The sequence below is a fragment of the Saccostrea cucullata genome, unplaced genomic scaffold, assembly GCF_032062105.1.
Source record: "Saccostrea cucullata isolate Sc308-1 unplaced genomic scaffold, CSIRO_AGI_Scuc_v1 ctg75, whole genome shotgun sequence".
Taxonomy (NCBI): domain Eukaryota; kingdom Metazoa; phylum Mollusca; class Bivalvia; order Ostreida; family Ostreidae; genus Saccostrea; species Saccostrea cuccullata.
Window position 1 is genome coordinate 698,390 of NW_026940114.1, and position 19,111 is coordinate 717,500.

Here is a 19,111-nt window from a genome sequence, read left to right on the forward strand (position 1 = left end):
CATTTCTCTGTATGGTTTTGCTGAACATTTCCAATAGTAAGTAATGTTGGGGAAGATTTTTGATTCCGTAAGAATTCATGGTTTTGCTGTTCTTGGGAAGATTTTTCCTAAGTATTTCTAGGTAAAACTGCTCAATGTGGACTTATCCTACCTCCAGGGATCCATGATTTGAATAAATGTGGATCTACACTATAAAATGAAATATTTCTGGAGGAGGAGTTCACAGTATGAAAAGTTTACAAACAACACACAGACAAATGCTTTTAGATTAGTAAAGCTCACTTGAAACTTATCTGTGAGCTGCTTTCAAGATTGTACCAGCCAAGTTAAATAATGATTATCTAGGTCTATGGACTGCTTTAATAGTATGAATTTTCATTAAAGCACTTTATATGAGCAAACTGAGATCATAGCTCAACGTAAGCTGCTACTCTGTTGAATGCTAGAAGGACATGTACCCACAATGACCAACAAAAAGTTCTCATACATTTTATTTTAATATAGATTATAACGTATTAGAAGATTGTAGAACATTAACAGAAGTCTTCATCAGACAGCGAAGGTCTGTCGACTTAGTAACTCTAGAGTTACAGCACTGAGGAAGGCTGGAATAGAGTTATTCTTAGAGATGTATGTCTCTATATGATCCTGCAGGGTTTCTGCGAAGTCTGTTGCTAGGAATTGAACTTTTCCATCTGAAGATTGCTAAAAAAAAGCCAAGTATATGATAAGTATCAAACCTCCAAAGAAATACAAACATTAAAAATGTTGGCAAGGATACAACTTAAACAACAGTTACCTCAAACATGAAGAAGTCCTCTGGTGATTCTGCATACATACTGGTAATTTTGTACTTGTTTGCACATGGTATGTCTATTTTATAACCCATTAGTTGATAACAGACTTCCCTGAACTCCTGGCTTGTCTTTTTAAACACTTCCAACAGCCTCTTGTTTTTTAATTCCTCCGTCTCCAGCATTTTCTTCATTTCTTCCACTTCTCTGGAGGAGGAGGGCTCAGACATTTTCTGTTCTACCTGCAGTGTTACATCTTGAGCCTGGCCTTTTGATTCTTCCAACACTTCCAATCTCTTCCTTAAGCGCTCATTTTCTTCCTTCAAGTTCTTTAATTCATCTGCTCTCTTTCTCTGGGCCAAAGCTGCTGGGTTCATTGAGAAATGTAGAACCTTCAGTTTGGTGGGATCAAAGTCTCCCTAAAACAATACGGTAAATTTTAACAATTAAAATCTGCACTGTGTGGAATATGCTGTAATTCAAACGCATCTTCACACACCATGTAAATTATAAACAAAGTCAAGAAGCCGCAACTCAACAGATAACTTGTATAGCTTGGTTTAGTGAAATGACCTTGATGTGGACAATTCTTATGTTTTGATGGTAACAACAAGCCTAATACAGATCTATCATACATCATCACCCAATATATAGCCAGGCAGAACATTTTCTTATTTAATCCATGAAAAGTCGAACAAAATACATTTTTAAGGCTTGGAAATGAGCATACAAACTGTAGAATTGTTGATCCTTTTTCTACGTTCTTGGATCTTTTAAGCATTATAATGATAATTTGTCAAATTGAAATTTAAAACATGTCAAAATTAGTTCATCAATTTACACTAGAAAAGCATGTTTTCATGATTTGACAAATTGTTGTCTTGTGCTTAATTTTTCAAGTTTCCTTAACACAAATTTTTCTTCTAAGTTAAACCCTACTCCTGCCATGCTTTGGAACTGTGAGTTAAACTTACTTAATGTAATCCACAAATAAAATAAAAAAGAAACTCAAACATTTCAGTACAAATACTCAAATAAAATATAGAGAAGCAATGCTAAAATACAGAACTAGAACAACTGGGGAATGCTGAAGACTAAACACATTACCTGTAGATGTTTCTGTTCTATCCGAGCCTCCAAAGTATATTTCTCTTCCATTGTTTTCTCAAGCTCTTTTTCTAAGAATGCTATTCTTTCCCTATTAAGTAATTTCAAACAAAAAATGATGATAAATGGTACAATAAGATTTTAATCAGATTTTCCCTATTACTGTGTAAAGTATTACCTTAACTCCAAGATAAGATTTTGGTCACATTTTTCCTGAGTCTGAGGGCCCACACTGGATGTTGTCTGTAAAAAAGAAAAGGAGTAAGTATAAATCAGATATTACAGAGCTCACCTCAGCAATTGTTATCCTTAAATCTAAAACTTAAAACTAAATCTAAACTGCATCTAGTCATGCTAGCAGTGTACATCCCAAGAGGCAATTTGGGTCTGATAGGACTTGCAGTTACTTGGGAATGGACTTGTCTAAAAAACTTTTAACTGGTCACTCATCCAAAAAAATTTGTAAGTCAAATCAAGCATCTGCAGCAGTATTGAGAGTGTCCTCTGATGCATCATCCTTGCAAATCTGGTTTAGATGTGCCTTAAAGTTTCTTGGTCATGAACCTGGTTCATAACCTTTAATCTGATATCAGTACTAGAAAATGTAGGTCAAATCAAGCATCTGAAGCAACACTGGTAATGAGCATCTCTTAAGACATGATTGCATCATCCAGCAAGTTTGGTCAAGGTAGGCCTAATAGTTTCTTAGGTTTTAAAACCTGTTCCAAAAATTTAAATTGTGCATTTGTCTGTAAATTTAAATGTATCTATAGTTAATTAGCATAGGACTTATTGTCACTCTAGAAAGAAATTAACCGCTCCAAAAACTTTAAACTGGTCCCTAATCAGAAATTATGGCTGTGATAGATAATTTTTTTTAGATTGATGGTATTTGTTTTATTGGAATGAATACAGAGTGACGGTTAACCTGTTTACTGGTAGCCATTGTTTCTGGAGGTGTCTTAGTGAGCTCCGCCTCCATTGATTCCATCTGTTTCCTGTATCCCTCCAGCGTCTCCTCTAACTGTTGGATCCGTGATGATGCAATCATGGACATGTTGACTGTGACCTCACTCTGATACGAGTCTATCAATCCCTGATACATATCTCTCTCCTGCAAGTTCAAACAATATTAGGCTTTTCAAAAGAACCAAAATTTATGAATAGATTAATGTAACAAAAGATGTATCTTTAGTTCAGCGGAGATAAAATCTCAATAAAAACTTTCAAATGAAATACCTTAGAAATGAGAAGAAGCTTCCGTTGAAGTCTTTTGATGAATTGAGTCTGTTGTTGTGTCCTGGTTTTTTCCGTGGTGAGCTGTGCAATTAAGTCTTCACGTGTTTGAAAAGCTTTTTTTAATTCCTCTTCTTTCAGATGTAAACTGTTAAACATATTTTTTTTTATTTCAAATTTTATTCTTTTTTAAAAAAAAAAGATTAATTTCTTCCAAATGCACACTGTTAATACAAGAAAAAAAAACATACTGGCAGAATGGTAAGATCTATTCAAATCTAGTTCTTGATGTTACTCTCAAATCACCACTTTTATGGCCATTATTTAATTAACCAGAAGTCTCTGATGAGACTGTAGCTCTACTGGTCTGTATATGTACCAAAGGAAAAGTAGCACTTGGATTTGAAACTTTGCAACAAGCAGCAATAAATAGGATTATGTATCTTAGTGTAGTCTACTTGTGTGCCAAGTTATATTGAAATCAGACCAAAACTGTAGGAGTAGTGTTTTGAAAGTATTTCACAGTATTTCATAGAAATTTTTATTTTTAGTAACCATGGCAAAACCATTCATCAAAATCAAAATCAAAAACCGATGCACTAAATCATGTATCTTAGTTTACTTGTGTGCCAAATTATATTGAAATCAGACCAAAACTGAAGGAGGATTAGCATTTTGAAAAATTGTTTACAGACAGACAGCTAGACAGATGAACGGACGACGGACGCATTACTATTACATAAGTTCTTCTGGTCTCTGACCAGTAGAGTTAAAAAATGTATTTAAGATTTTGACTCTGTCTTTATTTTTGTCTTTGTTGCAATTGCAAGAGGTCAAATTTAAAATGAGTGAATTCAAGGAAAAGAACATTAGTTCTGAAACAAAACTATGTCTGAGCTAATTTAAAACAGGAAAATAAGGAATGTGGCAAATAAAAAAAAATATCAAATTTAGGGATGTCAAAAGTGTCAAAATTTGATATTCGAATATTCGATAAGAGTATTCGAATATATTCGAATATTCGATAAAATATATACATTTTGCATTATTCAATATATCTTCACTCTCCTGTCAAGTAGTGTTAGAGTTTATGCCATTATTTGGAATAAAAACTGTCTGCAATTATATTTCTTAAAAGAAATATTGAATAGTATACATCCCAAATGTAATGATTGTTAGAAAATTAAAAAGATTCTTTAGTATGTTCCAGATTAATTATTGATCGTCTTAATAAAGTCTACACTGATAACTCCTACAAATGTATACCAAGCAGAACAATTATTTAACGGTGAAATATTAAAAGAAATTACTTTTCGCTAATTATGATTTCCTGATAATGATTTTTAATGATATTTACATAAACAAGGGGTCTGTGTGTTTACTGTAAAACTATGTCCTTACAACAATACAAGCAGATTGTAAGTACTGGAAACTATTATACTACATGTACTAATTAAGTGAACAAATAAATGAACTACTCTAATAGATACACTCTTCACACCTTTAAGGTAATCCAAAAGGAGTGGTTTTTTTTTAATTTTGTACAAACTTTATTCAATTTCTAATAAAACTTGCCAGGTTTTTCTCTCTGTTTAATGCGGGTCTATGACAGGTGGCCGAAAGACAACTCACCGAACGACAACTCGCCGACACTTTTTTCACCGACACTATAAAACTCGCCGATACGACAAGTCACCGAAAGAAGGGGCATGGACAGACACATCATCCACTGAATATATAAAACATCGAAATTTAACAAATATTTAGAGAAAATCGTGTATGTGAATAAACGTTTTTATTCATTTTCAAATCTTTTTTCCATTAAATCAATAACTTCACCCAATATTGCCGACCCCTTTTGACCTTGCTCAGATTCACGAGAAGCAATCCGTAGTGTATGCGCTGGACCAACAATGAATTTTTTGATGGATATACAAAAAAGACAAAGAAATACATGTTTTTTAATACATCTTTGATTATGTTTATTATATCTGAATAATTAACACGACATCTATTCATCTAACAATTATTATAAAAACATTGTCCGTGAATTTCTACTCACCGACACTATTGTCGGTGAATTGTCTATTCCGCGAATTTCACTTTTGTCGGTGACCTGTCTTTCGGTGAGTTGTCTGGCACCGGTTTAATGCTTGTATACTTAAAAACGAATATTTGAATCATAAATTTATATTCGAATATCAACTCATCGAATGAATATTCGAATATTAGTTGACATCCCTAATCAAATTTCATAATTTGAGGTGGGTACAAAATTTGAAAAGGACCTGCATTATTGTGGAAGTTTTAATACCTAACAAAAATTTTTCATGTTTTACAATATGTCTTTTCCAAATTTTGTACATATACATGTATGTCTTTTAAAAAACAGAATGTTTATCACCTATGAGAAGAAAATGCCCCAATGTACATTTATATAAATAATTAGATAACTATCTGAAAATATGTCTACATACATCATTGGTTTCTTTTTTTTTTTTTAGCTCACCTCAACGAAGCTCTTTCAAATGACATCAAGGTCAATGACCTTGTGACCTTGACTGTGACCTATATGCTAAAAACAGCTTTTTCGAACTTTCACCATTACTTTTGAACCATAGGAGATAAAAACTACATATTTAGCATGCGTACTCCACTAATTAAGTTCTTTCAAATAACATCAAGGTCAATGACATTGTTACCTTGACTGTGACCTATATGCTAAAAATAGTTTTATGGAACTTTGTTGTTGTCGGGCTAATAGTGTTTTACAAACACATTTTGTTTTACTCTTTAAATTTATTGTAATGTATTGAATTACAGTCTAAGCTTCATGTACCTTGACTGGAGGTGTCCCTGCTTTTCTAACATTATTGCCTGCGATTCTTGTAAATGAGCTAATCTTTGGCTTAGTTGTGTAGGTGTCCTGTACAAAACAAGAAAATCAGTCAGAAAAGAGAAAGGTTACACTTTCTTGTGTTTTGCTGAATGGCAAAAAAATGTTTATATCATTCAAATGAGACTCAATCTAGCTATACCATGAAGGAATGGCCTTGAATCAGTAACAGATTCGATAAAGCTGGGCTTCAAATATTTTTTAAATAAAATATAATACAAAAGAAATTGTCTGAAAAATATCTGTAAATTGAACTAAATTCTGTGTTCTATGCACATATCACTAAATATGAATTCACAAAACTAGTGTGTTGGTAATTGTTTCTTTGCTTTCTCATATATACCATATAAGCAGAATTTTTAGCGAGGATTTAATTTTGGATCATTAGCTAGGGTGCTGAGATCGCTAAAATTGAATATCGCTAAAAATTAATTGCATTTGATACGTAAAAGCTTCTTAAGTGAGCATTTTTAAATCACTAACATTATATCTCGCTAATAATTGAATACCACCTTTTGAGGATAAATTGCTAAATTTGCGACTCGCTAAAATTTACACTTATACAGTATATACTTTGAATTTGCTAAATTTTAGTTTTTATAATTTTCCTGAACTGCTAGGAATTTGGTGAAGGAACAGTTACTTCCTATGTTTCCCTCCTTATATAGACAGAGAAATGAATCCTGATCTCTTCATCTTAAAGTAAATGTTCAACCACTATTCTACAATGACTGATAATTAACCAATAGGACGTAGACAGAAGCCAGTATTAGGACTTACTGAAGCGATCCATTCTCTGCCTTGATCTCCTCCCATTTCTGCAGTTTCTCTTTTAATTCCTACAATTTATCATGCTCATTTTTAACTCAACAAATATTGTACTTGTAAGTTGTTAATTAGTAACATTATAGATTTCTCTATTCGGGTTTTATTTTGAGGGTAAATAAAAGGGATGGCAATCGAATATAGAATTGCTAATCGGTTAACCGTAAGACATTCCATCTGATTAATCGGTTAATCCTATCTAAATGCACATTTTCTGGATCTTTTTTTTTCAAGTCACTCTATCCGTATACACAAAAAGACTAGAGATGAGAAGTTAAAACCATTCCATTTATCTTCTTGATTCTTGATCATAAAACTACAAGTATGTTTTTTAAATAAATTTAGGGGAAATTATTAAATTAAGAAATTCATGAAAAAAGCTTAAGATCATTGATAATTCTCCAGAGCAGATGTCACACAAGTTCATTATACATTGTCACCATCATCAAAACTAAATCTGAATTTTAGCCCTTTAATAATGTCATTTATGTTTTTTGTCTGATCTTTCAAAAAGCATTTACAATATTTGTTTAATAATTTAATTGGATATGTTGGCCTAACTGCAAACGTATATTTACACTTAAAACATTGCTGTGACGTCATGCCTTTGTTCTTGCAGTCTAAAAATTTACCTGTAACCGTCCGATAATAATAATTACCAGTCTGATAATATATTATCGGACAGCAATGATAACAAAATCGGACGGTATTTAAAAAGCAAAAAGAAGAGTGAAATTAAGGTTAAATATGTCCAGAAACCCCCAATAAGAATGTTAGGAAAAAAATTCAGGGAAAGCAAATGCAAAGAAATTAAGTTGCTATAAAAATAGCAAATCCATGAAAAAAAATCCGAGTTTAAACCTTCCACAACATTAATACTTTCCACTCTTTAAAAGAATTTTTGATACAGCACTTTGAATAAGCGAATCTAAATCCATTTCTGAAAAAGAGTCTGCAGATCTCCTTATTTTATGTTTGGTCCCCGATGGCCACACTTTTAAAACCTGAGAATATTTCCATTATCTAAACAGCTAAACTAAAACTTCAGGGTAAAAATCTGCATTTTTACTTTCCATGGTGATGGTTATAATATCTCCCAAGATTATGTCAGTATCAATGTCAATTTATGCACATCATAAATAAAAATGTCCCCCCCCCAAAAAAAAAAAAATCCTACACCACCGGACCCCTGTCCTGCTAAACTAAACGACTGCCATTGAATGAATGAAATGAAACAAGAGTTCACTCACTATTTTTACTGTCTCATTTCTTTTATCTACTTATCAGACAGGTAGAAAACAATGGATGCCTAAACTCCCATTGTGTTATTATCAGACTCCTCCAGGTAACTTTTGGACATTTAAATGGCAATGTTTTAAGTAAGATATATGCCTCATACTATTCTATATGTAAAATTATCAGACAGTTTTCGGCCCTAACGGGCCTCAAACAGTCTGATAATTTTACATATAGAACAGTATTCGGCATATATCCATTACTGCTAAGAGTGATTCAATTACTATCGTTAAAAAATGGTGTTTTCAAAGAATTAACACTATACATATTAACTGACAATTTACCCCATGCTCTGGTTTGTTCCCATCTCACCTTAACTGTAAAATTTAGCATTCCCATTTCGCCTTAGTAAGCTCTCAGGTGAATCAGGTGATGAGGATTTAATATATTTAGCATCAAGTATTTTTTCGTATTAAATGTATTGTTTCATTCACTGTATTCATAAATTCCCATTAACTGTTAAATTCAATCTAAAAATTTTATCTTTTAAATTTTGTATCAATCCAAAGATAATATTAAGAAAAACTACAATTCCCATTTCGCCTTAGTACTTTTTAACTTTTTCTTACCTGTATTTCACAGTTAAGGCAAAATCTCAGTACGGAGGGCCAAATCATCTTAAATAGATCCCTTAACACTAAATTATCAAACTTGGTACAGAATTTTTTGTATAAAAATTTTTTTTAAGAAAACTGTCTCCATTTTTACATAAATTTTATTTTTTCCAACTAACCGATTACAGATTTTCTAATCGATTGCCATCGTTTCGACAGATTAACTGATTAACCGGATAAAAATTGCCATCCCTAGTAAATAATGACCACTGTTGAGTTGTACTGTTTTCCACACATATTTATTTTATTCACATTAAGTTCTGTATAACTATAACTTACTAAAATAAGTTAAAGTTTGTTTAACTACTTTGATAAGCTACTTAACATTGTTATAAAGAACCTGTGCACTTCACGATAAATCAATTTAAGTTTTAGTACCTCATTTTCAGCTTCCACTTGAGACAACCTTTCACATCGAATTTCACTCCTCTCTAATTGTTGTTTCATGTTTTCTGCCTGTTCTTTCAAAAGAATGTTGTTTTCTTGGATTTCCCTATAACCAATGAATCTCAAAGCCAATGATTCTCAAAGAAAATAACGTTAAATATATGTGAATATGGCAATATGCAATTTCGCATACAATCAATACACATTAGTACATTTATGAAATGATGTAATACAGCTTAAAAGTTATAAGCAGACTCAAAGAAAGACTTCCTTTTCCAGTAAGATTGAATTGGTGCACTGAGTAGAAGGTAAAAAGTGCACTGCAGTCAATAAATTTAAAATATCAAACAAACCTTAGATGAGCATTTTCTTCTTTTAATTTCTGAATGCCTTTTTCGAGCCCTGCTACAGAGACCAGTTTTTCTCTCATTGACCTATTAACTACAGCATCCTCTTCTGATTGGCTGATTTTAAATTCTAATTCCTACAAATATTACATGTACAACCAAATAAACTACTTCTTAAAATGAATCCAGGTCTCACACTACTTAGTTTATGAGAAAGGTACTAAAAAGCCAACTGACAAACAGAAGGATGGACAAGACTGCCACACCATAATACTAACCATCACAGACAGGCATTTAATAATAGAAAACAAGAGTCTCATTGGCCACAATTAATGCTCATATTTCATTAGGGCTGGGACGATACAACTTTTTCTATATCGATACGTATCACGATATTTGATCCACGATACGATATGTATCACGATAAGTTTAATTGCTTATAAAATCTGTTTTTGCATTGAAATAAACAAATTATTTCTTTGCAAATAAGAATAATTTATTCAAAATAGTTGTTTATATGTTGTAAAACAAAAATATTTTACTCAAGTGGTGTAAATTATTATTTATTTCACATATATTTTTATTTATCTTATTTACTTTATATATTAAACCCCAAATGTTATATAAACAAAGAAAAATAGAAGTAAGATTTTGGGGGGCGATATTTCGATATTTCTTCGTATGTATTGATATGCGTATCGTCCTCACATGTATCACGATATATCGATATCTCGATATATCGTCCCAGCCCTATATTTCATTTCCAACAAGATAATCATATGTAGGAACTACCTTTATCAACAGCATACTGGTGCAATTCTAAATAAAATATCAAATTTTATCCCTAGTTTTCTCAAGAAGTTTATGTATTCTCATGATTAACATATTTGTTTACCTTGATTCTGTGCTCAGCTTTTTCAGATTTGGTTTTATATTGGTTCAGATCATCAATTTTCATCTGCAAGTCTTTTGTCAAACTTCAATGGAAAATAATACTGGTAATTAAATATTTGTAGACTTTCTATATATTAAATTTTATGTCAAATCACACACTTTTATGGGTACATGAACTAAATCCATGCATATGATTCTGACCACAGTGAATCGGATCAACATTACTCTAAATGACCAATGAAATAGAGATTTGATAAAAAAAAGTTGTAGGATGAAAAGTAAGAGAACATAGTCATTCTGTCAAAATGCACATGAAACAAGTAATAAGTGAGATATGTGATAAATACATAAAGAAAGCTGGTTGACAAAAAATTATCCCATGTCTCCAACTATTGTTGATGTCTCTTGAATACTCTACCAGTCTAACTACACACAATGATTCTTTATATTTCCATTTCATAGTGAAATAAAATTGTAAATTTAGATTTTAAAATTGTAGTCCAATTGATTTAATTTACTTGAGGCTTCCCATGTCAATTTCAATAGTCCCTGCCCACTGATGTCAAACACAAAGACAGCCGCACGAGATTTACATGCATATTAGACCTTCTCAGCATCACACACAATGATAGACACACAAGATTTACATGCACGTCTGGCCTCCTTAGCTTCTGATGTATCGCTTGGCAAAATTTGCATGCCGGTAGAATTATAAAGAAATCAAATAAGCCAACTTTCAAAGAGTTATCACAGAGAAAACAAATAGAAATGGAAATATTGTTTTGAGTAATGTAAAATACTGTTTATAGAGTTAATTAAGCTTGATATACCGGTATATATAATAAGTGAGAAAGGTATAGGTATTATGAGAGACAAAAATAAGGAAAAGGAGACTTGTCCCTGATTTAAAAAACAAGAGGCCCAAGGGCCTTGAATCGCTCTTCTGATTAATTATACAATCTATCCTAAGACCCAAGATGCATCAACTGACAAAGTTTGATGATTCTTAGCCAGTTAAGACTGAAGATATTTCAATATAGCTATAAAATACTATAAGTAGGTCATGGTGACCTACTTTTTGATTGAAATTTTCTGAGGACACAAGATGCATTAATTGACAAAGATTGATGATTCTAAGCCAATAAGTACCTGAGATATTCAAAAGTAGGACACTGTGACCTACTTTTTGGTCAACATTCTCCCAAAACCCATGGTGCATCAACCTGACAAAGTTTGACAATTCTAAGCCAATAAGTACCTGAGAATAATTAAATAGAGCCATAAAAGTCAAAAGGTCATCAATCTCCAAAAACCCAAGATGCATCAACGGAAAAAGTTTGATGATCCTAAGCCAATAAGTATCTGAGATACTTAAATATAGCCATAAAATGTCGAAAGTATGTCAACCTGACCTACATTTTGGTCGACATTTTCTGCAGACCCATGATGCATCAACTGATAAATTTGATGATCATAGGTCTAATAGTATTCAAAATATGCCTTTTAAACAATTTGAAAACAAATGACAGCAAAGTTCAAAAAGTAGGTCACAGTGACCTACTTTTTTTTATAAATATGTTTGAAAGCCTCAAGATGCATCAACTTACAAGATTTGATGACTCTAAACCTCTCAGTATCTGAAATAATGGGATTAAATGTTTAAGAAAAGATTAACCATAAAATTCAAAAACTAGGTCACGGTGACCTACTTTTAAGTTGATGTTGTTCAAATACCCAAGATGCATCAACTGACAAAGTTTGATGATCATGGCCTTAAAGTGTCCAAAATATGCCTCAAAATTAATTTGAAAACAAATACCCGGAAAATCAAAAAGTAGGTCACTGTAACCTACTTTTGAGTTAACATGATGTGAAGTCCTAAGATGCATCAACTTACAAGATTTGATGATCCTAGTCTTTATAGTAAGCAAAATATAAACATTTTTAATAAGTGTAAATTTTGGACAACTTTGAGGTGTCCTTGAGACCACACCCTTTGCCCCAGGGTAATTCCCCGTGCAAATTTTAATCTTCAACATATCCTGATCCTTGTATGTAAGTTTGGTGAAAATCTGCACGGTGATTACAGAGAATATTTTTTAGCAACTAGTACTTTGGGTTTTATTTTCCTGATTATCTCCCCTTGTTTAGGGGTCCCAATCCTAGTTTTAGTAAAAATGGTAGCCCTTTGCCCAAGGATACCCTGTGACAAATTTGACAATGATTGGACAAGGGGTTCTTGAGTTATAGCCCATTTTCTAAAAAGTTTATGCAAGCCGCACACCGCACAAATGGCCATGGCATTAGCTCTTTGAGCCTTTGGCTCAGAAGAGCTAAAAATGGAAAAAGGGGTGGGGTGGGTGGGGTTTCCATATCCCAAATGCCTGTGTTGTGAAGATGTGTTTCATGCACTTGATATTAGTGACACTGTGTACTGATATGTTACATAGGACTGAAGTGGGTAATGTGTTAAGTATTGTCAGATTATGACTATACTTCAAAACACTAGGATATCATAAATATTTATCATACTTTTTCTGAAGACTGAGAAGTGCTTGGGTTTTCTCTAGTTCAGTTTTTGAGGTCCTCTGCTCCGACTGAACCTGAAATAATTGATTACGGAGTCCTTTCTGCTCCTCTGCTGCTGATTCCCTAGTCTACAAGATAAACAACCGATTAATAATTCTAACTCAACAAAATATCACATACCCATTAATTCATATACCGGTAATTATGCATATACTTGTATTTACCATTAAAATAAAGGTTTTGATGTTGATAAGCCAAAATTAAAGGTATACTTATATAATAAATTGATATGACAATGACAATACCCTCAGTTCTACCTTTGTATATTACTGTAATATAAAATCTAGGGATGGCAATTTGTAACCGGTTAATCGATTACTCGAGCGAAACGATGGTAATCGGTTAGAAAATCTGTAATCGGTTAGTCGGAAAAAATAAAATATATGTATAAAATTGAACCTAATTTGGTTTCTTTTTTAAAAAAATAACTTTTTGCATAAACGTTGATAGTTCGGCGATTTTACATATCCAAGTTGACTTTGATGTAATTATGGTTCTCGGGATTGGGATCTCGGGGTAACTGGTCATTTTTGTTTGAAGTTTTAATTATTGTTAAAACACCATGTCATTACCCTGAATGTCCAGTACTTCTCTAATGTTAATTAAATCACCTAGGAGAACTGCGAATTGTTTTTTTTTTGTAGTTATCTAGTGAATAAATTATTAAACAAACTATGTAAATTAAGTGATGTATTTCAATCTTAGTTTGAACATATGTGAAAAATACTTTGGAAAAATAACAATAATTTCTAAGACATGATTCGCGGTTTTTCTTAATTTTTTTTTTTTTTTTGTTTAAAGTCTATATTGAAACTGAAATAAAATATACACATGTAAGTTTTTGTGGGTTTTTAAAGTAAGAATCAATACAAATAAAATGATTAACATTTAGACTCAACAGTTTTCTTGTATACATGATAAATGGAGCTACTTAGAAAATGTAATGTTCTTCAAGAAAATGCATATTATGATATGGTTAACCGGTTAATCGGTTGGAACGTCTTGCGGTTAACCGACTAGTAATTGTATATTCTATTGCCATCCCTAATAAAATCACTTAATTTTTTCCATTTATTTTTCTTTTTTCCGGGGTGGGAGTGAGGGATGGGGGATGGGGGTTTCAAATATTTGTGTTGAGAAAAAAATTGCATCTGGGAGATTTGATATAGTGGAAATGAAATTGTAGTTTTAAAATTCTCAAAGAGGACATGTTGATTCTCTTCATACTATGGAAACAATAAAAATCACAATCCACCCCAATCCACCCCTAAACAAGAGGCCCATGGGCCACATCGCTCACCTGAGAAGCTTTGACCACTCTGTTCTTTACCAGATTTCACCCTTGTTATACATAATGCATCCCCACCCTACCCCACTGATCATAATTTAGACATTTTGAAATCTACACTACCCCATGATCCTTCCATGGGCACATATGTTTCAGCTTTTTTGGCCCAGTGGTTCCTGAGAAGAAGATTTTCAAAGATTTTTCCTATATATTTCTATGTAAAACTTTGATTCCCTATAATGGCCCCGCCCTTCCCCCGGGGGTCATGATTCCTACAATTTAGAATTTACACTACCCCAGAATGCTTCCACATAAGCTTCACTTTTTCTGGCCCAGTGGTTCTTGAGAAGAAAATTTTCAAAGATTTTTCCTATATATTTCTATATAAAACTTTGATTCCCCATTGTGGCCCCGCCCTTCCCCCGGGTGTCATTATTTGAACAACTTAGAATCTGATTATACCAGGATGCTTCCACATAAGTTTCAGCTTTTCTGGCCCAGTGGTTCTTGAGAAGAAGATTTTCAAAGATTTTTCCTATATATTTCTATGTAAAAATTTGATACCCCATTGTGCCCTTCCCCTGGGGGTCATGATTTGAACAATTTAGAATCTACACTATACCAGGATGCTTCCACATAAGTTTCAGCTTTTCTGGCCCAGTGGTTCTTGAGAAGAAGATTTTCAAAGATTTTTCCTATATATTTCTATATAAAACTTTGATTCCCCACTGTGGCCCCACCCATCCCCCGGGGGTAATTATTTGAACAATTTAGAATCTACATCATACCAGGATGCTTCCACATAAGTTTCAGCTTTTCTGGCCCAGTGGTTCTTGAGAAGAAGATTTTCAAAGATTTTTCCTATATATTTCTATGTAAAACTTTGATTCCCCATTGTGGCCCCGCCCTTCCCCCGGGGGTCATGATTTGAACAATTTAGAATCTACACTATACCAGGATGCTTCCACATAAGTTTCAGCTTTTCTGGCCCAGTGGTTCTTGAGAAGAAGATTTTCAAAGATTTTTCCTATATATTTCTATATAAAACTTGATTCCCCATTGTGGCCCCGCCCTTCCCCTGGGGGTCATGATTTGAACAATTTAAAAATCACAACACTACCCCAGGATGCTTCCACATAAGTTTCAGCTTTACTGGCCCAGTGGTTCTTGAAAGAAGATTTTTTAATGACCCCACCCTATCATCTCCCCTTGCGAGGGGATATGTTTCATTTTAATAATTTAAATTCCCCTTTACCCAAGGATGCTTTGTACCAAGTTTAGTCAAAATTGGCCCAGTGGTTCTTGAGAAGAAGTCGAAAATGTGAAAAGTTTACAGACGGACGGACGGACGACGGACAAAATGTGATCAGAAAAGCTCACTTGAGCCTTCGGCTCAGGTGAGCTAAAAATCAGTGATTTCACAGTATATGTGTCTTGTAAGGCCAGTAATTATTACAGAGTACATGGTACCTGCTGTAGTTCCTCCTTCAACCTATGGACATCTGTCTGTAAAACAGATAAGCTGTCATTATACTGTTTCTTTCTCTGAATAAGTTCTGCTCTGACTTCTTCGTTTTCTGTTGTTGCTTTCTTTTCTCTCTCACACAATAAGGACAGCTGACTCTTCACTTCCCTAGCCTTTTCCTCCAATCTCTAATAAATAAAAGGTTTTACCTCAAAATAAACAGCAAATCCGCAATGAGAGAAAAAGCAAACATTTTAAAAAATAATTTTCGGTTTTCCTCTATCTCCAAAACATTTTCTAGACTCTCTTCTCTTAGTGATGAAATAAAGCATGCACTTCATGTTTCTATAGGATAAATGCCATTTCTAAAGATGAAATACCTTGCTCAATTGTTTGTAAGATTCAAAGGTAATATCATGTATTTCTATACATGTATATTTTTTTAATCAGAGAAATTCTCTAGAATACATAATACATGTAGTTGAAATAATTAAATATAAATAATTTTGTACAAAGATAAATTTATCCAAGTCTATAAATAAAAATAGATTCATTTCATAAAACACTGATTTATAACACAAGGAGAAAAAAAAGGAAAGAACTACCGTATATGCGGTATACTGCATATCTTATCTTTGCCCCAACAAAACTAAAATTTCGAAAAATTCTTGAAATGTGCTGAATTCTATAACTTGTATCAGAAATATAAAATAACAGAACATATCATAATTTCAAAGTAGTTTATTGACAATTCTTATTTTTATGACGTCACAAACTAGTCCGATTTTGTTTCATTTTTTAGAAAGAGGACAAAATGGACAGAATTTCCACAATTTTTGCTTAGAAATTTAAGTTTGCTCAGGAACAATATTTACATATTTCATTTATATTATTATTCTACACATTATATCAAATTATTGAGCCTGATCAGACCTGCGCTTGGTGACTTTTACTCAAAATATCAACGTAATATATATATTTTTCTGTAGAAATCATGGAAATTTTAAATTTACGTCATTTTCATGACGTCATTTCAAACATTTGACATCATAGCTTATGAAATATTCAGTGCTTTGAAGTCAGCATATATCCCCCTGTTTAAGAACATAATTAAAGATTTCTCCGTCAAACTTTGATTTGGGGGGCAAATATTGGTTATTATCGAATAAAGTTCTTTTATTTTATCAGTCTGAATTCAGAAAAAGAAACATGGGTGGTTGGCTTTTGCATTCACTGGTATATCGTAAACTCTACCCTACTTTATCTGATCTAGGAACTATGTGAAGTCACTTTTTATCTCTAGTCCACATTCGTGTATTACCTCTTTTTCTCCCTTTGATGAATTTAAATCCTTTTCTAGTTCTATCCTGAATCTTTTTCTAGATGTTTGCTCTGAAACCAGTTCACTTTTTAATTTATTAATTTCACACTGTGCTTTCTTTAACTCTATGTCCTTCAATAAATTTACTTTTCTTTCCTTCTCTGAAAAAAAAAATGAATGTCTCAATCTAACATGTACTGATATAGCTGGCACAGTTAATAGGCAACTGTATAAAGTCATGTATGCATAAAAAAACCCAAACAAACGAACAAACAAAAAAACTTACCGGTATGACAATACCTTAAATAGTTTTTTTTAAAATTTTTGTGTGAGTTATTGGTGTGTGAATCAAACAGACTTGTCACGTAGGCATATTTCATGAAGCATGCTAGCGCTTCATGAAAAATATACCTACGTGCAAGTCTGTGATTCATAACAGTCATAACAAAGATCTGATTTTAAACAGATTGAGGGATGGACATGAAAAACACTAACTAGAACTGTCCAAACGGGACAAAATACCCCCGCTGGGTTTTTCAGAAGTGCTAAATCATGAACATTTTAGATCTAAGAGAAGAGAGAAATGCTAAAACATTTTTAGTGCAAATGTACCGGCTAATTGTTCATTATGTTTTTTATAAATGGAACGAAGGCGCAGCCTAATAAAAAAAATAGACTAAATATGCGGACCAGACACGAATTATGAACTTTTTCTGTCAGTGACCTTGAACATGCATAAATGGTCTTGGTTCAAAGTCATAACAAAACCTCAGTAATGTTTGTGTGAAGCAGTAGATTCAAGTTTTTCCATAATAAAGAAAGATATGGACCAGACACTAATTATAAAATTTTTCTTCCAGTGACCTTGAACTTCCCCAAATGAGTCATGACACATCCTTAGGTCAGGAGAAATCTTTGTGTGAAATTAGAACCTACCAAGTTTATCCATAAGAAAGATATTGACCGGAAACGAATTATGAAATTTTTCTTCCAGTGACCTTGAATTTCCCCAAATGACCTTGGTTCAAGGTCATGACACATCCTTAGGTCAGGAGCAATCTTTTGTGAAATTAGAACCTACCAAGTTTATCCATAAGAAAGATATGGACAGGACAAGAATTATGAATTTTTTCTTCCAATGACCTTGAACTTCCCAAAATGACCTTGGGTCAAGGTCATGACACACCTTTAGGTCATGAGCAATCTTTGTGTGAAATTAGAACCTACCAAGTTTATCCAGAAGAAAGATATGGACCGGACTTGAATAATTAATTTTTTCCTCTAGTGACCTTGAACTTCCCCAAATGACCTTCGGTCAAGGTCATGACACATCCTTAGGTCATGGGCAATCTTTGTGTGGAGTAGTAGGTACTAATGTTCCTCCGTAAGAAAGATATGGACCGGACACATTTGCACAGACAGACGGACAGCTAGACAGACGGACGGACAGATAGACAGACAGACAGACAAGGTGATTCCTATATACCCCCCAAACTTCATTTGCGGGGGGTATAAATATGCATCAGCCATATGGGGAGGGGGCACAGTGACACTGACATCTTACCAATTACCATCATGATACGGTTTTTGTGACCCCACATTCAATCAATGAACTAAATGTCAAGAGATGAGCATAGCCAATCAAACAATAAAATGCTTTCTTTGTCAGTATAGGAATTAAAACGGAAGCTACTAAAGAAAAACTGAATAATCCACATTAGCCGGCTGTGTAATTTTTCTGCAATAGCAGCTACTTGCAACTTTGACAAATCATTTGTCTTCAAAACATCTTTTGTTTAGGATATTGAAGGTCACTCATAATGTATCTTTTAGACATCAATTTATAAACTAATTATACCTAATAAGGAATTGACAGAAAATACGGAATGAGGGAAGTTTTGTACTCCTAGATCTTCTGTGATATCTTGATCCAAATTAAAGTTAATGCCACTCCTATTTTGCTTAGATCCTGAGATAAATTCATCAAAGTCTCTCTTCATGCGTATCACAGCTGTCGGTTCATCTGGCTTCTCTACTAGGTCCATTCTTTGT

At 33.2% G+C, this 19,111-nt stretch overlaps 1 protein-coding gene and 1 long non-coding RNA gene across 2 annotated transcripts in view; one reads left to right on the forward strand and one right to left on the reverse strand.

Moving 5' to 3' along the window:
* LOC134254833 (uncharacterized) overlaps positions 1 to 14,644 on the forward strand; it is a 255,399-nt gene extending 240,755 nt beyond the window's left edge. Inside the window, exon 2 of the long non-coding RNA XR_009989390.1 lies at positions 14,264 to 14,644. This is a non-coding gene — a long non-coding RNA (uncharacterized LOC134254833). The remainder of the gene's footprint in view (positions 1 to 14,263) is intronic.
* Positions 474 to 19,111, reverse strand: part of LOC134254829 (mitotic spindle assembly checkpoint protein MAD1-like) — an 18,675-nt gene continuing 37 nt past the window's right edge. The window contains exons 1-15 of the mRNA XM_062737369.1: positions 18,918 to 19,111; positions 17,060 to 17,220; positions 15,744 to 15,926; positions 12,929 to 13,053; positions 10,398 to 10,479; positions 9,509 to 9,639; positions 9,147 to 9,261; positions 6,814 to 6,872; positions 5,977 to 6,063; positions 3,141 to 3,285; positions 2,830 to 3,015; positions 2,080 to 2,144; positions 1,902 to 1,992; positions 800 to 1,213; positions 474 to 705 (exon numbers count right to left, since the gene is read on the reverse strand). The exon at positions 18,918 to 19,111 is cut by the window's right edge and continues 37 nt beyond it. Coding sequence (XP_062593353.1) covers positions 550 to 705; positions 800 to 1,213; positions 1,902 to 1,992; positions 2,080 to 2,144; positions 2,830 to 3,015; positions 3,141 to 3,285; positions 5,977 to 6,063; positions 6,814 to 6,872; positions 9,147 to 9,261; positions 9,509 to 9,639; positions 10,398 to 10,479; positions 12,929 to 13,053; positions 15,744 to 15,926; positions 17,060 to 17,220; positions 18,918 to 19,104 — 2,187 coding nt within the window. The 5' untranslated portion in view covers positions 19,105 to 19,111 and the 3' untranslated portion in view covers positions 474 to 549. The remainder of the gene's footprint in view (positions 706 to 799; positions 1,214 to 1,901; positions 1,993 to 2,079; positions 2,145 to 2,829; positions 3,016 to 3,140; positions 3,286 to 5,976; positions 6,064 to 6,813; positions 6,873 to 9,146; positions 9,262 to 9,508; positions 9,640 to 10,397; positions 10,480 to 12,928; positions 13,054 to 15,743; positions 15,927 to 17,059; positions 17,221 to 18,917) is intronic.